This window comes from Chrysemys picta, chromosome 25 (genome assembly GCF_011386835.1).
Source record: "Chrysemys picta bellii isolate R12L10 chromosome 25, ASM1138683v2, whole genome shotgun sequence".
NCBI lineage: Eukaryota > Metazoa > Chordata > Testudines > Emydidae > Chrysemys > Chrysemys picta.
The window spans coordinates 7,244,524-7,267,831 of NC_088815.1; the positions used below are offsets into that span (position 1 = coordinate 7,244,524).

General features: G+C 55.7%; 1 protein-coding gene across 2 annotated transcripts in view; it reads left to right on the plus strand.

Annotated features, from left to right (window-relative positions):
• ADAMTS10 (ADAM metallopeptidase with thrombospondin type 1 motif 10) overlaps positions 1 to 23,308 on the plus strand; it is a 137,455-nt gene that overhangs the window by 59,280 nt on the left and 54,867 nt on the right. For both annotated transcript variants that reach the window (XM_005281234.5, XM_065578598.1), the window contains 5 exons: positions 2,880 to 3,244; positions 14,843 to 15,002; positions 19,904 to 20,121; positions 22,200 to 22,283; positions 22,874 to 23,019. In XM_005281234.5, coding sequence (XP_005281291.2) covers positions 2,880 to 3,244; positions 14,843 to 15,002; positions 19,904 to 20,121; positions 22,200 to 22,283; positions 22,874 to 23,019 — 973 coding nt within the window. The remainder of the gene's footprint in view (positions 1 to 2,879; positions 3,245 to 14,842; positions 15,003 to 19,903; positions 20,122 to 22,199; positions 22,284 to 22,873; positions 23,020 to 23,308) is intronic.

Sequence of the window (23,308 nt, forward strand, 5' to 3'; positions counted from 1 at the left end):
AAACCGTGTGAAAAATCCGGGACAACATTTCATTTTAAGGGACGTTTTAGGGAAACCCCATTTCCTTGAGCACAGTATGGATTTGTCACTCAAATGTACATTTCTACTGCCCTCAGGTACATCATGCAATTATCATACGCTTCACTTTCATCTTTAGATTGGAATCCGTCATGATCAGTTTTGATACATTTCAATACATCTTAAAATAAGGGACTAGTGGTTAACCTAGATGCAACCCAAACCCAACATGCGTAGTCTGGTCCCATTGAGTCCCGGTTGGGTTGCGGGGCTCTGTCTCAGACCCTGAGGCCTGGTTAACACAGGTGAGCCCAGAGGGGGTCGTGGCATTGAAAAGTTTGGGAACCACGGCACTAAAAGTTACATGGAGCCAATCTCTTTGATGGAGAAAGGTGTCTTGTTCCCCTACAAGTGCAGTCAGACGTGTAGGACTGGGACCTTGTTAGAGCACATACGCTAAGTGGGGTTGGACTGTTTTCAGAGACTGAAGCAGCGGAGGAGGAGATGATAGAAGAAGTTGATAAGTTAAAGTGCAACAAGTGGCAGAAGTGCCTAGTGGGGAGGGTACTGGCCGGGGTAGGTTCTATTCTTGATTGTGCCACTAGCCTGTTGTGTGATCTTGAACTCTGGTTTCCCTCCCCTTTGTCTCTCTTATTTTGATTGTAAGATTTTCAAGGCAGGGACTCTGAACAGGGTTTTGAACCATGCCTATCACAACGGGGTCCTGGTCTCTCTTGGTGCTACCATCACATAAATGATAATAATTATAATGAATAGCAATGAGTCATCAGGACCAGAGGGTACATCCCAAAGTTCTGAAGGAACCTGACTGCTGAGTTGCTAACAAAAAAGCACAATCACTTATCAAAATCGATGGCTATGCTGAAGGACTAGCACAACTACTGTCCCCCTTTCAGGAGTCTGATTTGTCTTGTGTACCCCCAAGTTACAGCTCACTTACAAACGACTTGCTTCCAAAATCAGGCATAAAAAGACAGACGTGTCATAGCACGCTATTACTGAAAAAAATGGCTGACTTTCACATTTTTACCATATAATTATAAACTAAATCAATTGGAATATAAATATTGTACTTACATTTCAGTGGATAGTACATAGAACAGTATAAACAAGTCATTGTCTGTATGAAATTTTAGTTTGTACTGACTTCGCTTAGTGCTTTTTAAGTAGTCTGTTGTAAAATAAGGGAAATATCTGGAGTTGTCTTCCAGGGGGTCCATCCTCTGCCTACCCCCAGGGGTATGTGTACCCCGGGTTGAGAACCACTGGACTAGAAGGTAGTTATTGTCATATCTATCCTTTAAAAGTTGATCATGAAAATTGTAGAGTAGCCCTCTTTTCTTCAGTACCAGGCTGTAGACAGTCAATGATTGTTTGGTCAAGGAGTGTGTTTCCTTTCCTCTTCTCAACATAAGGCTCTGGGTTTATGACTTCATTCACTAAACCATTAGTGCACCCTCTGTGCTTTAGTGCACAGTTGTGAGACCTTCCCTCTAGGACAGTAATTCTCAGCGTTTACTGTTCTGGGACCCCCTTTCCCATCCCCGGACCCCTGTTCCCTCTAGCAGGGAACCCCGGCCCATACAGCAATATGGGAAAGGCAGCAGGGTGATCGCAATCCCTTGACACCTTTTTGCAAGCCCAGAGTCCAAGGAAATGAACCCCTGATCTAAGAATTTCAGAAATAAATAGCTGTAATTTGCCAAAAGAGCATGTGGCTCTCTCCAAGGGCAGCACACTCAAATGAGTTAATCCTAGAAGACAGATGGGAAAAGCCCTCTCTGGTCCTTCAGTCCATCCCCTGGCCAGAGCATAGGAGGTTCCTCACGGCGGGCCTTTGTTCAGTCTAGTTTAAATCACGCAAACAATCAGGTTTCCATCCTTGCCCTGGGGAGACTGCTCTGCAGGCTAATACAACTGAACTGTAAGGAAAATTGGCCCAGTTTCCTTTGCTCGGTTTTAGCCTCTTGTTCCTAAGGGTTGTTGCTCCCCCTCTGGTATTTACACCTTTCAGGAGCTTGTAGATAGTTGTCGCCTTCTTCCAGCCTCGTGGTCGCTGTCTGGATTAGCTCTGCCTAGCTAGTGCTTTTTATCTCTCCTTGCCAATCAATCCTCCCGGTCTGCCTTCAGCTTTCCAGCTTACCTGGCTCCCATTCCTGTGGTGTCTGAATACCTGGCAATTTGTAACATATTTATCCTCACAGTGCCCCTCTGATGTAGGGAATTGTCCCCATTTTAGAGAAGAGAAACTGAGGCATAGAGAGACTAAGTGACTTGTACACACTAGCACTGACTTTGGTATAAGTTAAGTCGCTCAGGGGTGTGGAAAAGCCGCCCCCCGAGCGACGTAAGTTACTCCGACCTAAGCGCTGGTGTGGACAGCGCAACGTCGGCAGGAGAAGCTCTCCCACTGACAGAGCTACCGTTGCTCGGGGAGGTGGAGTCATGATGCCGAGGGGAGAGAGCTCACCCGTCAGCATACAGCATCTGCACTGGCAGCAGCTTCATCGGCACTGCTGCAGCGATTCTAGTGTAGAGGAGCCCGAAGTGACTTGCCCAAGGTCTCTCAGGAATCAGTGGCAGAGCAGGGGATTCAGGTATCCTGCGTCTCAGGCTTGTGCCCTAACCACTCAACCATCCTTCCTGCCTCCACTGGGCCATCCTGGGTGCAGTACTCTAGCTGCAATCTTACCAAAGCTCTATAGAGAAGGATGGTCCTCTCCCTGCTTTTGACATGCCCCTGTAGCTGAGAATTGTGTTGGCTTTTACTATGCCCCGGGTCTCCTGGCCTCCCTGTTTCTCCAGAACGTGACTGTCACTGCGTTTGCTTTGCCCTCCAGAGGAGTTCCTCTCCAGCCTCGATCACTATGAAATCGCTTTCCCCATCCAAGTGGACCAAAACGGGGACTTCCTCACCTTCGACATGAGAAGCCAGCTGAAGCGGCGCTCCCGACGCAGCCTGGGCTCCCTGTCCTACGAGGCCGCTGAGCGGCGGGTCTTCTACAAGGTCTCCGCCCACCGCACCCAGTTCCTCCTCAACCTGACCCTGCACTCCAACCTGCTGGCCGAGCACTTCACGGTGGAGTACTGGAAGCGGGACGGGGTGGACTGGCAGCACGACTTCCACGAGGACTGCCACTACGCGGGCCACTTGCAAGATCAGTACCTGAACTCCAAAGTCGCCATCAGCAACTGCAACGGACTGGTGAGCTTCCAAAGGGATCGTAAGACAGGCCCTCCCAGTTTGCCCAGCCGAGGGTGGTAACAATGATTAGGGCTGCCCATAAAATGGAGCAGATTGCAGCTTCCCGGATCTTCGTTACGGAGGTGCAACCTACTAAGGTGACTGGTCCCAGCATTCAGTGCTCCATTGTGATGTGCATTGGTCCTGCTTTGAGCAGGGGGTTGGACTAGATGACCTCTTGAGGTCCCTTCCAACTCTGATATTCTATGATTCTATGATTCTATGGCCAAGCGGGCAGAGCTGAGATGGGACATTGCATGCTGGGATCCATCGTCTCCATTGGCCGTAACTCACTCTCTTAAAGCTGAGGGTGACCAAAAGCTAGTCGAAGTCCCATGGAAGCCAGTCAGTTTCCATTGACATCAATTGGCCTGGGATAGGGAGGATAGGGAGGGGGCAGGACTCTCTGAGACAAGCCCTCAGAAAGTAAGATGCTTATCCAGACCTGTGTAGTTAATAAATTGTCCTTAGACATTGCCACCCAGTTATGTTTAATCTGCTGGGGAAAAAGAATTGCCTAGTGATGCCAGACGGCTGGATTGCAAACCTTGCATCGCTCTGCCCTGGCAACGCCTTAATGAGAGATGAGGTAGTGCTGTCACATTGTGACATCAACCTTGCCAGGCGGGGATGCAGTGTGTCGTCTGAGTCACAGAGAGGATATATTGTGCTTATGCTGTGAGACTGTCCAGTATCCCTAGTGCCTCCTGCATGGACGAGGGCGGAGTCCAGCGTCTCACTGGTCACATTAGCATTTACTTTGTCACCTTCTGCTTCCCCTTGATGGCAGGTGTGGTATCTCTGGGGCTTCCCCATACATGGGGCTTGGTGCTACCTCCAGAGAATAGCTTGCCAAGTATGATACCCTGTTGCCCCCCAGAGAGAAGGATGGCGCAAACATATTCCATAGTGGGGTAAACATACATAGGAATCGAGTCGGTGGGCCAGATCCTCCTTTATGCCAAGGCCCTTCGGGCAACATAAAAGGGCATTAACATGGGCATGAATTTACACCGCCTTTAATGCAGCTTTACGTTGCCATTGAAAAGGCCCTAATGTAATGAGAATCTGGCTCATTATGTCAAGGATCCTTTTACCATGTTTCCACCCCACCCCCGGCACCAGGATGCATCCTGGATCCTTTCCCCCTCCCCAGATTGCTGTGTCAGTTTGGGCTCTCCATGCATCTGAGGGTAAGCGCTCCAGTGATGTCCTAGCGGATTTTCTAGGACTCAGAGGGTGAGCTGGTGGGTGCATTGGACACTGCTGACTCATAAGGGATCTGGTATCAATGCCTTTCCCACAGCGGCCCACACATCCCAGGACACCTGATGGCCAGACAGTACTTTGACCAAGCCCAGAACATCCCAGGGGAATGGATGGGGGATGGAGAGATCCCAATGACAGACGAACGCCCAACCCCACTTGGGAGGGTGCAACAGGGCAGGAAATAAACCCTCTGCAAGCCCAGAAATCTCCCCATTACCTGAGCGAAGTTCCGCTGTCCTGGGGAGCTTATGGACATCAGTGTGGGGGATGGGGAAAGGGAGTCCAGGTGCTTGGGTGGGGGGAGTCTGGCAACGTCCAAGCTGCGCCCAGCCACCTCACAGGGCAGCCTTCTGGGGAGCTGACCGCATCAGGCACCGAACCCCCCCATCACCCCCTCACTCGGCCGTCGTGCTTCCTCCCCTGGGTCCTCAGAGTGCAGGCAGCTAGGGCCGCTTGGGACAGGAAACAGGATCCGAGATGCAGGGCTGGCTCCAGGCACCAGCGAAGGAAGCAGGTGCTTGGGGCAGCCAATACAAAGGGGCGGCAGCGGCACTCCATCCACTATTGGGGCGGCACGTCTGGTTCTTCGGCGGGAATTCGGCAGTGGGTCCCTCAGTCCCTCTCTTCCTCTTTGAGCTGCCGCCGAAGAGGAAGAGAGGGAGTGAAGGACCCGCCACCGAAGAATGGAGCGGCGCGATTGAACTGCCGCTGAAGTGTCACCGATCGGCTTTTTTTTTTTTTTTCCGCCGCTTGGAGTGGCAGAAAACCTGGAGCCAGCCCTGCCTAGATGCCAAGAGCATCTCCCCCTTCCCGCTCTGCTTTCTCTCCTCACTGAACAGAACTGTCCAATTGTCACTGCCAACCGCCCCAGCACCCCCAACTGCCAGGGCACCCTCAGACCCCAGCATTCCACCCGCAGCCCCCCAGTCACCCATCACCACCCCGACACCCTCAGACCCCAGCATTCCACCCGCAGCCCCCCAGTCACCCATCACCACCCCGACACCCTCAGACCCCAGCATTCCACCCGCAGCCCCCCAGTCACCCGTCACCACCCCGACACCCTCAGACCCCAGCATTCCACCCGCAGCCCCCCAGCCGCCCGTCACCACCCCGACACCCTCAGACCCCAGCATTCCACCCGCAGCCCCCCAGCCGCCCGTCACCACCCCGACACCCTCAGACCCCAGCATTCCACCCGCAGCCCCCCAGTCGCCCGTCACCACCCCGACACCCTCAGACCCCAGCATTCCACCCGCAGCCCCCCAGTCGCCCGTCACCACCCCGACACCCTCAGACCCCAGCATTCCACCCGCAGCCCCCCAGTCGCCCGTCACCACCCCGACACCCTCAGACCCCAGCATTCCACCCGCAGCCCCCCAGTCGCCCGTCACCACCCCGACACCCTCAGACCCCAGCATTCCACCCGCAGCCCCCCAGTCGCCCGTCACCACCCCGACACCCTCAGACCCCAGCATTCCACCCGCAGCCCCCCAGTCGCCCGTCACCACCCCGACACCCTCAGACCCCAGCATTCCACCCGCAGCCCCCCAGTCGCCCGTCACCACCCCGACACCCTCAGACCCCAGCATTCCACCCGCAGCCCCCCAGTCGCCCGTCACCACCCCGACACCCTCAGACCCCAGCATTCCACCCGCAGCCCCCCAGTCGCCCGTCACCACCCCGACACCCTCAGACCCCAGCATTCCACCCGCAGCCCCCCAGTCGCCCGTCACCACCCCGACACCCTCAGACCCCAGCATTCCACCCGCAGCCCCCCAGTCGCCCGTCACCACCCCGACACCCTCAGACCCCAGCATTCCACCCGCAGCCCCCCAGTCGCCCGTCACCACCCCGACACCCTCAGACCCCAGCATTCCACCCGCAGCCCCCCAGTCGCCCGTCACCATCCCGACACCCTCAGACCCCAGCATTCCACCCGCAGCCCCCCAGTCGCCCGTCACCATCCCGACACCCTCAGACCCCAGCATTCCACCCGCAGCCCCCCAGTCGCCCGTCACCATCCCGACACCCTCAGACCCCAGCATTCCACCCGCAGCCCCCCAGTCGCCCGTCACCATCCCGACACCCTCAGACCCCAGCATTCCACCCGCAGCCCCCCAGTCGCCCGTCACCATCCCGACACCCTCAGACCCCAGCATTCCACCCGCAGCCCCCCAGTCGCCCGTCACCATCCCGACACCCTCAGACCCCAGCATTCCACCCGCAGCCCCCCAGTCGCCCGTCACCACCCTGACACCCTCAGACCCCAGCATTCCACCCGCAGCCCCCCAGTCGCCCGTCACCACCCTGACACCCTCAGACCCCAGCATTCCACCCGCAGCCCCCCAGTCGCCCGTCACCACCCTGACACCCTCAGACCCCAGCATTCCACCCGCAGCCCCCCAGTCGCCCGTCACCACCCTGACACCCTCAGACCCCAGCATTCCACCCGGCAGCCCCCCAGTCGCCCGTCACCACCCTGACACCCTCAGACCCCAGCATTCCACCCGGCAGCCCCCCAGTCGCCCGTCACCACCCTGACACCCTCAGACCCCAGCATTCCACCCGGCAGCCCCCCAGTCGCCCGTCACCACCCTGACACCCTCAGACCCCAGCATTCCACCCGGCAGCCCCCCAGTCGCCCGTCACCACCCTGACACCCTCAGACCCCAGCATTCCACCCGGCAGCCCCCCAGCCACCCCCAACCACTCTGATACCTTCACACCCCAGCCACCCCCAACTGCCAGGGCACCCTCAGACCCCAGCATTCCACCTGGCCGCCCCCCAGTCGCCCGTCACCACCCCGACACCCTCAGACCCCAGCATTCCACCCGCAGCCCCCCAGTCGCCCGTCACCACCCCGACACCCTCAGACCCCAGCATTCCACCCGCAGCCCCCCAGTCGCCCGTCACCATCCCGACACCCTCAGACCCCAGCATTCCACCCGCAGCCCCCCAGTCGCCCGTCACCACCCCGACACCCTCAGACCCCAGCATTCCACCCGCAGCCCCCCAGTCGCCCGTCACCACCCCGACACCCTCAGACCCCAGCATTCCACCCGCAGCCCCCCAGTCGCCCGTCACCATCCCGACACCCTCAGACCCCAGCATTCCACCCGCAGCCCCCCAGTCGCCCGTCACCATCCCGACACCCTCAGACCCCAGCATTCCACCCGCAGCCCCCCAGTCGCCCGTCACCATCCCGACACCCTCAGACCCCAGCATTCCACCCGCAGCCCCCCAGTCCCCGTCACCACCCCGACACCCTCAGACCCCAGCATTCCACCCGCAGCCCCCCAGTCCCCGTCACCACCCCGACACCCTCAGACCCCAGCATTCCACCCGCAGCCCCCCAGTCGCCCGTCACCATCCCGACACCCTCAGACCCCAGCATTCCACCCGCAGCCCCCCAGTCCCCGTTACCACCCCGACACCCTCAGACCCCAGCATTCCACCCGCAGCCCCCCAGTCCCCGTTACCACCCCGACACCCTCAGACACCAGCATTCCACCCGCAGCCCCCCAGTCGCCCATCACCACCCCGACACCCTCAGACCCCAGCATTCCACCCGCAGCCCCCCAGTCGCCCGTCACCACCCCGACACCCTCAGACCCCAGCATTCCACCCGCAGCCCCCCAGTCGCCCGTCACCACCCCGACACCCTCAGACCCCAGCATTCCACCTGGCAGCCCCCCAGTCGCCCGTCACCACCCCGACACCCTCAGACCCCAGCATTCCACCTGGCAGCCCCCCAGTCGCCCGTCACCACCCCGACACCCTCAGACCCCAGCATTCCACCCGCAGCCCCCCAGTCGCCGTCACCACCCCGACACCCTCAGACCCCAGCATTCCACCCGCAGCCCCCCAGCCGCCCGTCACCACCCCGACACCCTCAGACCCCAGCATTCCACCCGCAGCCCCCCAGCCGCCCGTCACCACCCCGACACCCTCAGACCCCAGCATTCCACCCGCAGCCCCCCAGCCGCCCGTCACCACCCTGACACCCTCAGACCCCAGCATTCCACCCGCAGCCCCCCAGTCGCCCGTCACCACCCTGACACCCTCAGACCCCAGCATTCCACCTGGCAGCCCCCCAGCCACCCCCAACCACTCTGATACCTTCACACCCCAGCCACCCCCAACTGCCAGGGCACCCTCAGACCCCAGCATTCCACCTGGCCGCCCCCCAGTCACCTGTCACCACCCCGACACCCTCAGACCCCAACATTCTACCTGGCAGCCCCCCAGTCACCCCCAACTACTCTGACACCTTCACACCCCAGCCACCCACAACTGCCAGGGCACCCTCAGACCCCAGCATTCCACCCGCAGCCCCCCAGTCACCTGTCACCACCCCGACACCCTCAGACCCCAGCATTCTACCTGGCAGCCCCCCAGTCACCCCCAACTACTCTGACACCTTCACACCCCAGCCACCCACAACTGCCAGGGCACCCTCAGACCCCAGCATTCCATCCGCAGCCCCCCAGTCACCCGTCACCACCCCGACACCCTCAGACCCCAGCATTCCACCCGCAGCCCCCCAGTCCCCGTCACCACCCCGACACCCTCAGACCCCAGCATTCCACCCGCAGCCCCCCAGTCACCCGTCACCACCCCGACACCCTCAGACCCCAGCATTCCACCCGCAGCCCCCCAGTCGCCCGTCACCACCCCGACACCCTCAGACCCCAGCATTCCACCCGCAGCCCCCCAGTCACCCGTCACCGCCCCGACACCCTCAGACCCCAGCATTCCACCCGGCTGCCCCCCAGTCACCCGTCACCACCCCGACACCCTCAGACCCCAGCATTCCACCCGGCATTCCCTCAGCCACCACCAATTGCCAGGGCACCTCAAGCCCCAACATTTCACTCAGCAGCCACGCACACAACCCCAAACCCGCAATCTCTCTTGCTCTGTTTTTCTCTCTCTCACCTGCTCCCTCTGTCTCCAGTAAAATACAGATGGAAAAGACCTATTAGTTCACCCAGACCCTGTCCCAGGGGCCAGTGCAGGATTGTTCCTTATGGCCAACACGCCCCATGCCAGGTACATCCGCTGACTTCCTGCACCCGTTCACACAGAGCAAAGTTGAGAGGGGATGGAAAGTGGGCTGTATGTTAGATGTTGCTAAGTGGTGCCAGTTGGCGTACGTTGGTGTAAATTGTACATGAAGGAGGTAGAAGCTGGATGGGTGTTGCAGGAAAAGCAACGGACATGAGGAGAGAGGGTGAGAAGGGGTAACGTAAATCAGACCATCCCTTGTTCTCTGAATTTCCTGCTACTCCTCCCCATTGCACCCACCACTGCCTCAGCATGCAAGTTACACTAGCTCACACCCACTTAATGATGTATAGCTCACACCTTATGTCACTTCTGAGTTTGGCCCACTGATAATTACATAGATACACATTGACTCCTATTGCTAGCTACCTGTGCGCACACACACACACACACTCTCTATCCTGCTATCTAAACACACCCTGAGACATCTACACCACACTCACAATCACAATCATCTGAACACACATGCAGATCTGAACACATCCATCTCCTGTATCCATTGCTACCCACAAATGCGCACCCATCCCAGGACTGAGAGCTGCCTCATGCAATGTGCTCTTTGCTACACTTCATTTTGAACAGAATAAAAGTCACCGAGGCTTAAGCTGTCGGAAGCGAAGGGCAGAATGGTCAGGATTCCAAAACTTGCACAGGCTGTTAGCTGCCAGCAAGGCAAGGCCGCCAACAAGCCTGCAACGAAAAACAGCTGGAGGCGGCAGAAAGCAGGCCCAGCAGCCCTTCTCTGCCTGGGCCCTAAAGGGGAACTGAAAACCTTGCATTACCCAAAGCAATATTTCAATCCACTGGCTGTTTGGGATCCCCGAGACCCAGGTGCCTGGGAGCACCACAGATAACCTCAGCTCAGAAGGAAAGGGTTGAAAATCACACTTTCCTTCCTTTACCTCCCATGATTTGAGTTCACAAGACACCAGGCCTGCTGCTAGGGCCAAGGAGCGGTATAGTCTGGTAGTTAGGAAAGTTGGCTTGCAAATCAGTCTGCCTGCGTTCGACTCCCTCCTCTGCTGTTGAATGGCTGCGGGCCTTGGGTAAGTCACTTTGCTTCCCTGTGCCTCAATTTCTGCATCTGTAAAAAGGGACTAATGCTACTTACCCTCCTTTGTGAAGTGCTTTGGGGGAGACAGGCTAGGTATTAACATTAATATTCACGGGGAGGCATAGCACGTGACATTCTGAGCTTTTGACAGGGTTTAAAAACATTCCAGTTCCTCCTTAATGCTAATTATTAACGGGTTTGATAAAGAATTTGATTTAACTGGTAAGTTATTCCTATTATGAGTTGTATTGCAGTAGGGCCTCCCATCCAAATCAGGACCCCATTGTGCTGGGAGCTGTACAAACCTGGAGTAAAAAACAGCACCCATTGCTGTCTCTGCCAAAAAGAACTCCATGGTTTATAACCTTGCAGTAGAGATCGGGACTGATAAAACCCTATGAGCCAACATTCTATCCCTGTAGACAAATACATACTGTAGATTGTAAGGTGTTTGGGACAGAAACTGTCTTTTTGTTCAGTGTTTGTCTAGCACCTAGAATAGTGGAGTCCTGCTCCATGACTGGGTCTATTGAGTCCTACTGCAATGCAAATAATAATAATAATGATTAATAAATACTCTAGTGATTGGAGCTGTGTAAATACTTCAGACAGACAGACAGACAGCCTATGCGGGCCCTCCTGTGCTGTCAGTTCTATCTGACCATCAAGGACTATGGAATTAATTATTGTGCCACAGTCTGATTTTCTTTCTGAATCTTGAATTTTTCAGGCCTTTACATTTGGCATGAGTAATGCTTGGGATCAAATCCTGCTCTCGCATTGGTGTGAATCAGAGTCATTCTACTGACTTCACTGGAATTAACTCTGGTTTTTACACCAAGGGAAGTAAGAGTAGAACTTGGCCCCTTTTTATCTGTTGATGTTGGAGGTGGGGTTAATTTCCTGATTGCAACAGTTTTAATTTAATTAAGACTCGGGGCGGGAAAATGACCTTGGAAGTCAACATAATTCGCTATCCATCCGAGTTCGACCCCAGAGCTCTGCTCTGGTGAATATCTCCCACCTCTGGTATCATCAAGATCATGATCTGATTATCACTACTGGCTCCTATGTCTAGACGGAGCCTGTCTGTCTTTCTCATTTTTATAAGGCAGCCCATCCCCCTAGTATTTGAACCCCTTTGTGCTGTGGCATCTGAGAACCTTAGCCTCCCAACTCCAAACTTCCCTGTATTTTGGGGACGTTTGGATCCAGAGCCTAATCCAGACGTGAACTTCGTGGCTTGGATCCCTCTCGAGTCAAAACTCGTAAGAATGACAAATCAAGGCCCCGTCCTCCAAACACAGGCGTGCTTAACTTTACTCATGAATCTTATATAATAATCCCGAGCTCTTACATCGCACTTTGCATCCGCAGATCTCAAAGCCCTTCACAAAGGAGGCAAGTGTCGTTAGCAATATCCCGTGTAAGTGTTTGCCGGCTCAGCGCTCAAACCCTCCCACGCCTGGCTATCAGCGAATGGGATAGACGGTTCAGAGCCCATTCCTGCTCTGCAGGTGACTTGAGCAAAGCGCAGACAGGATGTCCGGCTCATCTCCCCCACAAACCGCAGCTACATCTCGAAGGACTCCGGTCCGTCCCCTTTCAGCAGCCAGATGTCATGTCAGCAACCCAAGCCACTCAGCCTGGCCCGTTGCAGAGCTGCTTTTGGACCCCAGAAAGGTCAGAGCTTCACACACGCACGGGCAGGAGAGGCGGTGGTGTCCCCTGCACACTAGAAACTCTGCAGTGGTCCCAGAGATGATGTCCCGGGCAGATCGGTAGGGTCCTTTTCTAGCTGCACACGATTTCCAGGCAGTTCCGTGCTCTCCCTTCCCGCTGTTCCACCATAAGCCGGCAGTGACCTCCTTCCCCCTGTCCCACAAAGCCAGCAGCCAGCTGGCGTTGCAGGCCGACGCTCGGCTTTCTGTTGGAATCCTTGCCAGGCTAACCTCACACTACCTCGCTTGTGTATGAAAAGGTGGAGCCGGGCCAAGAGCAACAGAGCTTGGTGCAGAAGGAAATCCCCCAGCACTCGGTGGAGATGGGGACTTCGCGGCGTGCACACTCCCCTGATTCAGCTTTCATAGCGGGGAGAGGGGGGAAGGAGGAGACAGAGAGAGCCCTGTTAGGGAGGCAGCATAGACCCCCAAAGAATGCTCACCCCCACGTTCCCAGCAATCATTATTTTACTTACATAGCACCTTCCATGCAAGGATCTCAGGGGGCTTTATCGATCTCCAGTCTCACCCCACGGAGCCAGAAGCTTGGGGCCAGAGGGGTGAAGTGATTTGCCAGAGAACAAACAGTGGGAGAGCTTGGAAGGGAACCCAAACGTTGCTGTTCCCAGGGCTGTACTTTAGTTATGAGCACCGAGAGGCAGCGTGGCCCAGTGGTTAGGGGATTAGCCGGGAAGACTCAGATTCAGTTCACTGCTCCACCCCTGATTTCCTGCGTGACTTTGGAGAAGTCGCTTGGGGTTTCTCTACCTGCACAATTAGTCTGCGGCAAACTGGGCTGTGAATCTCCCACAGACGGACTGTCTGGACCCACCTGAACAGTTCTTTAATGCACTTTGGTCTATGCCTGTTTCAAAAAGGCTCATCAAAGGGTTCACACGGACAGCTAGTCTGCGGCAGGCTACTACAGGGCAGATTCACACCCCAGCTTGCTGGGAACTCCAGGTTTGTGTAGACAAGCCCTAAGTCCCTTTCTCCCTCCGTTCGCCGATTGTGAAATGGGGTTAGCAGCACTTCGTACCTTACCGGAGTGGGGCGAGGATAAATACATTAACAATTGTGAGGTGCTGATGTATGGGCATAACAGTGATCATATAAGCACTTAAGATAGATAGGCTTCCCTCAGACCATGCAGAGCTGAGCTGAGCATAGAATTTAGGCTAGCAAAAATCCTTGTGGGTCACCTAGACCATTAGTCTGGCCTAACGAGCCGGGCAGGCTCTAGGGAAAAGTATTCGCAGGCATCCTGCTGGTTCTGAATTGCATTTCGAGTGGTCCCCCACCCTCTCTTGACTGCTTTTCAGGAGGGCAGAGTTTTGCTTGCACACCGGTTTGCAGAAAGCGAATTGTGCAGCCACCGCTGAGATATGTTCAATCAAGGGGGCGGGGAGAAATCAGAAGTGGAAGCTGGTCAGGGACCAGAAGCAATGCCAGTGGATTTGGGCCATGTCTACACTGCAGCACTCTACTAGCATTGCTACCGCACCATAGCTCTGCCGGCATAACCCCCAAGAATAGATACAGCCTAGACCAAGCAAAGGGGTTTGTCGGTGGGTGTAGAGACACCACCTCCCGGAGCAACAGCACCTAGGTCGAGGGAAGTATTCTTCCATTGACCTAGCTGTTCTTCCACTGACCTAAATGTTCAGTGTAGACCAAGCCTTAGCTGGCCAATCACCTAGTGTGAAGGAAGAAACATAATGAGGAGGCTGTGTGGTCTAGTGGGTAGACACCCCCTCCCACCCCTGCCTGGGACTTTTGAGACCTGGATTGCTGGGTGACTTTAGGCTAGATTTTCAAAGGTATTTAGGTGCCTAAAGATGCAAAAAAGTGCCTAGTGAGATTTTCAGAAACATCTAGGTCTAGTCATCTAAATACCTTTAAAGGGCTTACCTCCTTTGTAAAGTACTTTGAGCTCTATGGATGAAAAGGACCATATGGGAGCTAGGTATGACTTTGGCTAATACTGAATTAGTATTAGTAAGACTGAATGGGGGGGGCGAGGGATAGCTCAGTGGTTTGAGCATTGGCCTGCTAAACCCAGGGTTGTGAGTTCAATCCTTGAGGGAGCCATTTGGGGATTTAGTTGGGGATTGGTCCTGCTTTGAGCAGGGGGTTGGACTAGATGACCTCCAGAGGTCCCTTCCAACCCTGATATTGTATGATTCTATAAAAGCAGCCATTTAACTAATGAATATGTGAATGCTCCCAGAAAACATTCATAGTTCCACAATCAACCCGGGACTACGCTCGCAAGCAAGGCTATGTTGGTTTAAGCTCTGTGTGAAGGTTCAGTTCTGTTCCTATTTCATCCACGGCAGCTGATGCGTCTTACCCTCTTTGTCCCCTGGGGGGGTGGAGTTTTGCAGTTGGGAGACAGCACCCTGCTTCCCTCCTCACTGCCCCCTCCCTCTCTCCTTTTCCAGCACGGGGTGATCGTTGCCGAGGAGGAAGAGTATTTCATTGAGCCTCTCAGCCTGGGAGCCAACGTGAGCACAGGGAGTGAAGGCGAGGGAAGCCCCCATGTTGTGTACAAGCGATCATCTCTGCAGCACTCGCACATGGACGCGGCCTGCGGTGTTTTAGGTATCGATGTTGACAGACAAACCCTCAAATCCTCCCCAACGCTATGATAGTCACCTCCGTGTGTGCCAGAGAATCCCGCTGATCGAGCCAGATTTCTCTCCCATCCATGAGAACCTGGCGTCGCCGAGCTTGTTTCAGAGAGGCCAGGAATGCCGACTCTGGAAACCAAATGTAAACCAGGCTATCACACTGTACCTCTGTCCCCTTGTAACGCTTAGGCCACATATAAAAGATCACGAGTCAGCTACTGCCTGTAAACTAATGGGATTGGTTCTTTAGCTCAAAGAGATTTTAGATCCAGAGGTCGGGAGTTCAATCCAGGCAGATGACTCGACTAGGGACATTGTTCCAAGTGCCCGTACGGGGACTAACCCTGTACACATGCCATAGTCACCACGCAGGGATGAAGAGTCCCTTCGGTGTCAGCAGGGATTACATGAAGCTATGATAGTTATAGGCAGGGCTGGCAGCACCTGGCTATTATTAAGGTTCCCTGACACTTTCCATTATAAGACCCAGTTTCCCGTTGCTTGTAACTTTATATTTCAGCCAACGCAGTTCAGCCGTTTCCGAGAATGGGTGCAGTGAAAAATGTATTGCTTTGCTAACGTTAAAAAATCCTGGTGACCTTTTTCTTTCAGAAGCTTTAGCAACCCCATGCTTTGTAGCAAGGACTTGAAGTTTGGCAGGTGGGTGGCCTTTGTGTCAGGGATGTGGCTTTTGCTGCCCCCATGAAAATCCACCCAAATTTGGCCAAGTTATAAGCCTTTGAAAAATTCCAGTTTGCACATGCTCAGTGGAGACTTTCTAGAGCTTTGGTGTTAAATTCCCTGAAGATTCCGTCCACACTGAACAGGACTTGCTGGGCCAGGGTCTTGGTTCAGGCATTGGAATTGAGAGCTGGGAGCCAGTCTCAACTGTGGCCTCAATGTCCCCCTCCCCCTGCAGAGCCCAGGCACTGGGAAAAAGGAAGCCACCTGACTCAACTAGGACAAGAGCTGGAGTGGGGGTTGGGGTATTAGACTGGGACAAGGAGCTTGGAGGTGTTTGAGGGCAGAATGAGACCAGAGGATGGCAGGAGGGTTGGGGGGAAAGGGAAACTGAGACTGGGTGTTTGGGTGGGGGAGACTGGGACTGCTGGGCAAGGAGACTGGGACTGGGTGCAAGAGAGTCTGAGACTGGATGAATAGCATGCAGCGAATAAGGCCTAGGGACCCACATGGAACAATGAGGAGAAAAGAAAACCTGAACTAGTTGCTTGTTAATTGAGCGCCATCCATCCGATGCGCTGAACGAGGCGGGGGTGCTGTGGAAAATTAGCATGTGCTCATGTAATTAAAGGATGCACACGCACAAGGGGGTAATGATGAATAACGTTGTGAAAATGTGCGTGTGGGGGGGGGGAGGGGTGATCAAAATATATACAGTTAGGGTTAAAGGAAGGAATCCCTCCTCATCTCACGTCCTCCCCTCGCAGTCTGAGGATGAGACACTGAGCTGGTGAGCATGAGTGTCTGTGTGACCCCGATACCCCCAAACCATAGACCTGGATCCAGACTTTGCATCATAGGTGCCATCTTGAGCATGTCCTGTGCATGCGGGTATCTGTGTATGCTGGTGAGTGTTCGTGGGCGTCTCCGTTCTGGGTGGGTGGGTGAGTGTTGTTACGTTGGGGTGAGCACAACTGAAGTGTCTATGCACCATGTGAGGGGGGACTGTAGGTTGGGTGATTCTTTGAGTGGGGTATAGTACCATGAGTTTTGGTGCCTGTGGGGGGAACGGTATCTGGGGGGGAGGGGTACCTGGGAGGGAGGTTCTGGGGGGCAGGGACCTGGGAGGATGGTTCATTCGGGGGGGGGCGGAGCAGGGAGGGAGGTTCTGGGGGGGGCGGGAACCTGGGAGGGAGGTTTTTGGGGGGGTCCTGGGAGGGAGGTTCTGTTTAGAGGGGGGATCTGGGAGGGAGGTGCCTTGTGTGAGTATCTCTGTGTTGGGGGTAGGGGTTGTGTCTCTGTGTGGATGTGTTTGTGTGAGGAGGTGTGGGGTGAGGTACTGTATGTTTGGGTGAGTCTCTGGTGCTGAGTGTGTGTGTGTGCTGTGTCTGTGTGCCGTGTTTGTGTGTGTGTGTGCTGTGTCTGTGCTAGAGGCGTGCTCTGTGTGTGTGTGTGTGTGTACTGTGTTACTGTGTCTGTGTGCTCGAGGCGTGCTCTGTGTATCAGTGCCTGGTGTTTAGGGGCACACCCTGGGTAGAGGAATGTCAGTGCATGTGCGGATGATGCCGGTCCACCCCTCATCCTGGATCTCTGGCCCCGGCTGTGGCGAGTTGGGGCTTTGCCCCCCCTTTGCCATGTGGGATGTTTGGCTCATGTTTGGGCTGGAGCGTTACACTTCCCTTTGTCAGTGTGAGTCACATTTGCGCTGCTATGCTGTCGGATGCTCCATGGACAGGGTGAGAACACCGGAGCCGTTCACAGGAGAGAAACAGCAGCTTCCGAGAGTCACCGTGGGCTCTGGGAGGTATTGGGAAAGGAGGGCAGTTATGTATTTACCTTCCTTTCTTACCCCTCCACTGGGCGGCCCTCCCCCTTCTCCTCGCCATCTGGGTTCTGATGATCGGTGCCCTAGAAGAGCATAGGACAGGACTCCTTTAGAGGTGATGAACCCCCAGATACAGATGGCCCAGAGGGTGCCGGTAGAAGTGCCCTTTCCAGCTGCAAAATTTGTGGCGACCTCCATTCTGCGGAACGATGCTGAACCCCCACCTACGGGCCCCATTTCACTATCACAAATCCTTTCTGTCGTGCCAGCCGTACCAATCCCCAGCGCCGTGCACAGGTCTGTGATCAGCCGGCAGAGAACTGCTCCCTGCCACAGAGAGCCTACGGACTAACTGATCTGATTATGCATCATATTCTAATGCACTGTGTGGTGTATGCACACGGGTGTGTAGAGCTGAAGAACAGTGGTTAGGGTGCTAGCCTGTGACCTGGGTTACCTGCGCCCTGTTCCCTGCTCTACCACAGACTGTCTGTGTGTCCTGGGGCAAGCCACTTAGCCTCTGTGACTCAGTTCCCCCTCTGTGAATGCAGGAGAGCAGCACGGCCCTGCCTCCCTGGTGAGGAGAAGACATTAAAGATTGTCAGACACTTGGATATTATATATGTACCTGAAATACATAGTGTGTGGTAGGTCCTGCAGTGGGAGGGGAGATTCTCCTTTGGGGCCAGGGCCTCTGATTTGGGAGCAGGGGGGATCTGAGATTCATCCCCATTGTCTGTAGTGTGTGGCAAGGCGACAATCCCACCCCTAGGCTGCCCTGGGTAGGCGCCTGCTGATCGCACTAAAGGAAGATGAAAGGAGAAGCTCCAGGGTTCTCTGTCAGGGTCAGAGAATGCAGAGAGGCAGCTGCCCCAGGCCCTTGGCAAGTTTGAATGTCACTGCAGGATGCGTTTGACCCAGAGCACGTAAATCCAGCATCTCCCTGACCCGCTGAGGAAGCGCAGCTCTAAGGGCTGGTGCCTGAGGCGGGGTCTGAGGCGAGCTCCGTCCCACCTGTGCCTGCCGGAGCATCAGGAGACGATCTGGACTCTCCTGGCCCCGTGTTACGCAAGGCTGACTCTTTGCCACATTCCCCGGCTTCCTCGAACGCGAGGCTGTTCCCAGTTGTTTCTTGGAAAGCAAAGACCACAGAGTAAGAGCCACGGGCCAAATACAGCTCAGAACAACCACAGCCCAACTGGCCGCAGCAGCAGCGACACTCCCTCCCATCCCCTGCGCCCCGACTGCCTGAGCAGCCCAGCCTCGCCTGTGTGCAACAAAGAGCTCCTCCCCGTCAGCCCCAGTGGGCTAGCCCGAGCTGCCGCAAGGCAGTGACTGAGAGTCACCTCTCCCTGATGGCCAGACACGGCCGCATTCCCGCCCAGGGGGATGTTATGGATTGAGTCCCACGTCAGGACAGAGAGGACATGAATTCGCCCTGCCTCTGGTTTCCCAGTTGGTGAGGTCAGTGGGAGCATTGGCCACCGCCTTCCAGCAGACCGCAGCTCCCAGAATTCCTTGCAAGATGCTTCTCCCCAGGGGAAGTCACCATGAGTGTTTGGCGGTGGGGAAGGAGCCCAGGGAGGTTGAACCCATTGGGAGGCAGCCAGTTGGGGGGCAGAGGGCTCGCTGCACCAGCTGGTGGCACCAACTGCTCTTGAAGCTTGCAGCAAAATACCACAGTCCTGCTGCTGCTTTGGGGTACATCCAAACGGCAAAATAAAACCTCCAGCAGTGAGTCCCAGAGCCCAGGTCAATGGACTCGGGCTCCTGCTGCGAGGATAAAAATAGCCACGTAGACGTTCCCGCTCGAGATGGAGCCCAGGCTCCGAGATCCACCCTCCGCACTGGGTTTCAGAGCCCAGGCCCCATTCCCCACCCGGGAATGTCTACGCTGCTATTTTGAGCCCTATTTTTAGCATGAGCCCGGCCAGCGCCAGTCAGTTGAGCCGGGCTCTGAGATTCGCTGCTGTGGGGTTGGTTTTTTTACAGTGTAGACGTACCCTTAGAGGTTGCAGCTCTTGCTGCAGGGGGAATCCCGAATCTCAAACTCGGGTCCCGGCAGATAAAAGGAGAAGAAAATGATTTGCCGTTGCCTTGTTTTCAGGTTATTTCTTTGTAGTTTCTAAATCTGCGCAGCTGCTCCCCACGACAGAGCAGAGCACGGGCCGCGCTGAGGAAAGGGCTCCGGCTCGGGGTAGCAGAAGGTGCCGCCCGCCTCGGCATTGAAGTGCAAGGGCAGATGGCGAGGAGGGTGGCTACCAGGGCTGGGCTACAAGGGGAACTGGCAGGACAGGGTTGTGATGAATCCCATTCACGCGCACCAAAGCGCACCCCAAAGCCAGAAGGCCCCTTTCTCTCCTCAGATGAGAAGCCCTGGAAGGGGAGACCTTGGTGGCTGCGGACGCTCAAGCCCTCCCCTCTGAAACCATCAAGCAATAACAGCCAACGAGGCCAACTGCCCCTGAAGAGATCCGTCAGCACCGAGCGCTACGTGGAGACCCTCGTGGTGGCCGATAAAATGATGGTGGGGTACCACGGGCGGCGGGACATAGAGCAGTACATCCTGGCCATCATGAATATTGTAAGTGTTATACCCACATCACGGCCCCCCAGGGTCCCTGTGGCCCCCGGGATGGGAGCCAGGGGACAGCCGTGTGCCCATGCTGCTGGCAAACCGGGATCGGCTGCCAGGGAGCAGGTGGGAGGTAGACTGCAGAGTGCTGCACTCAGAGGGCGCCCCACCTCCTGGAGGGTCATCAGCAGCCCTGGGACAGGTCACAACCTGAGTCTAGACATGGCCTGGTTGGCCTAAAACACGGTGACCCAAAACCCAACTTGTGTATTTGCTGGGGAGGGCGGATCAAAACAGGCCAGACGGTGCCCGTATCTCACTCGGCCGAGCAGGGCACAGTAAGCGGGAGAAAGCTCTGCCCCCGCCTCCTTGTTCAGGCGGGTAAGATCGACCCAGCCAGTTCTTGGGTCCGGGTTTGGTGTGGGGCAGACCCAGTGCTCCCACTGCCAGCACATGGATAAGAAGAGGCTAGAGAGCAGTGGGGAATGGGTGGCCCCTTTGGAGGCCTGCAGTAACTTACTCCCCGCCCCCAGGGTGCGGGGTGTCGGGAGCAGAAAGCCCTCCACGGCTATTGCTGGGGTGGAGCAATTACATGCCACCCCTTACTCCGGGCAGAGCCTACAGTTCTTCGTGTAGCCCATGGGGACCACTTCTGGAGTCGGGTGCTAAGGTATCTGACTAGGAGTGGCAAAGTCTAGCCCCATACAGCTGTGCTGTAGGGCAGTGGTTTTCACCCTGGGGCCCATGGACCCCTGGGTTCGCAGACTATGGCTAAGATTTCCAAAGGGGTCTGCACCGCCATTCAAAATGTTTTAGGGATCCGCAAATGAAAAAAGGTTGAAGCCCCCAGCTGTAGGCTTAGGGGGGGACCAAAAGCCATTCTCTAAACAGCACCTCCTTTATGATCCGCACTGCGAATAGAGCAGGAGAAAGGGTGAAACACGTGGGAAAACAGAGCGGCCATCATTATGCTTCAGGGCATAAGCTGATTGACATGAGGGTTAGGAAGGACTATATCCCATCCCTCCATGCAATGCTGCTCAGGTCTCCAGGTGAGTTATGGACAGGGAAGGACTTCCTCTGCAGCACCTAGCGATGGCCAAAGTGGCCATCTACAACACCGGGGAGAGGATGATGGCTGAGGGGGTTCTCTGCGACTCTGGGGCCTATTTCCGATCCTCCCTCTGTTCACGCATCCGGACAGAGTTCCTCCGGGCGGCGTCCGCTGGCTCCCTTGACACCTTCGAGGAGCAGTGGGCGCTGTCCAGGGTTCTCTGCTTGATGGTCCCCTTCGGGTTCCCTTTTTTTGACCCTTTGACCTTCACACCTGCCCTTGTTATATTTTCTGTTGTCCCCCGTAATTATTTGAGTTCCCGGGCTCAATGCATCCTCCCCAGAACCCAATAGGACCAGGTGCAGATTATTACAGAGGCAGGATACCAGGCGAGATGGATTCAGGGGGTGAGCTGGGTGTGCTGACTCCTGTCTTCCCGTGAGAGGAGACAGGCTGGGAAGTTGTTGACAGCAGGTATGAAAGCCTGTCTTTGCCGGCTCTTTGCCCCGTCCCCTTCAGGACACCGTTTAGCTAGACTTGGGGCTTGTTCTGTGTGTAGTTTAAGGCGGGTGCTAGATTTGAAAATAAGCCCATTTCCGATTGTTGCACGTGATGTAAAACATTCACCACGTTGTTCCCTGCACCTACGCATGGTCCTCAGCAACGCTCAGACCCAAGGACAGTGCAGCCCCAAAGCCAGAGGCCTTCACCCTCTGAGCTCCAGCAGAAGATCTAGAGAGGTGGCGCTTTCTGTTAGATTCAGGGCACAACCAAAGCCCCGATCTGAACACCCTTGGCCTTTGTTAGGTTCTGAAATCCAGATCCCAGTGTGATGGCTCCAGCCCATCGCTGGCTACCCTGTATCTTGAGTCCAGGCCTCCCCGCAGTGGAGGGCGAGACCTCTACGCACCAATAAACACTCAAGCCGACCTGGTTCCTTCCAGCAGAAAGCAGCAGAGGGCACGTGAGACGCCCTCTCCCCAATGCTGAGCTCATTTTTAAGACTTGTCTTTTCTTGTTTCTTGGAGGTCAGGTTGCCAAACTTTTCCAGGACTCAAGTCTGGGCAATATTGTCAATATCCTTGTGACCCGTCTGATCCTTCTCACTGAGGACCAGGTAAGGTGGCAGCGGAGCTTCTGGCTAGTGTGGGAGCTTTGCCAAACCCCCCCCACCCCCACCCCCAGCTGTGCAGTGTAGTCATGACCCCCTGACCCGGCAGTGCTGCCCTGGCTTTGTGAAATCTTGTATTTTTCCCATGTGGCAAAGCTGTGAACTGCTGCTGAGTGGTCCGGGTTCCATGCAGCGCGCACCTGGTGTGCTGCTCAACAAAGCAGGTTCTCCCAGGTGCAGCACACCTGCTGTGCATGTGCCAGGTACCTGCTGGGCTAGAGACCAGACCACCTTTGTTCCATCAGAACTCACCTGCTGTGCCCCTGCATGGACCCAAGTATTTACTGGGGGCTTAATTCTCTGTTCGGACAGAGTGGAGAAGGGGTTGCTGCAGGGAGCCAGTTGCCGTTCTACTTGCAGGCAGGACCTGCATCTTCTGCTGTACTTTCCCTACCTCTGCCTGCCAACCAGTCCATGCCCACCGCCCCACTGTGCAATGGGAGAGGGAAGCAGTGCTGGACTTAGCCCCCTGCTCATCTAGAGAGGGGCAGTGCACCTTCCCCATGTCACACGCTCTCCTCTTACTTCCGTTCCAGCCCACCCTGGAGATTAACCACCACGCTGGGAAATCCCTGGACAGTTTCTGCAAGTGGCAGAAATCGATTGTGAACCGGAACGGCAATGGGAACGCCATCCCCGAGAACGGCATAGCCAACCACGACACCGCCGTGCTGATCACCAGGTAAGGCCCCCGCTGCTGGGCTGTGCTCTCCGGGTCCCTCTTCACTGCAGAGGTGACCCAGACACTTACCCAGATGTTGCCCCCAAACCTCTTCCATCCAGACACAAACCCGCCTCTCCCCAGCATGGAGCTGCTTTACCCCAAGGCTCGCTGGCCCTTCTGGGGCTGTAGGCTAAAGCCCGAGCGAGGCTTTTGCCAGGCTGGTAACCCACCCTTTGCAGTGCGGACGCAGGCTAAACCCCGTGAGTGCTGACAGTCCTACGATGTCTTCCCAGAATTCGCCCGGCCT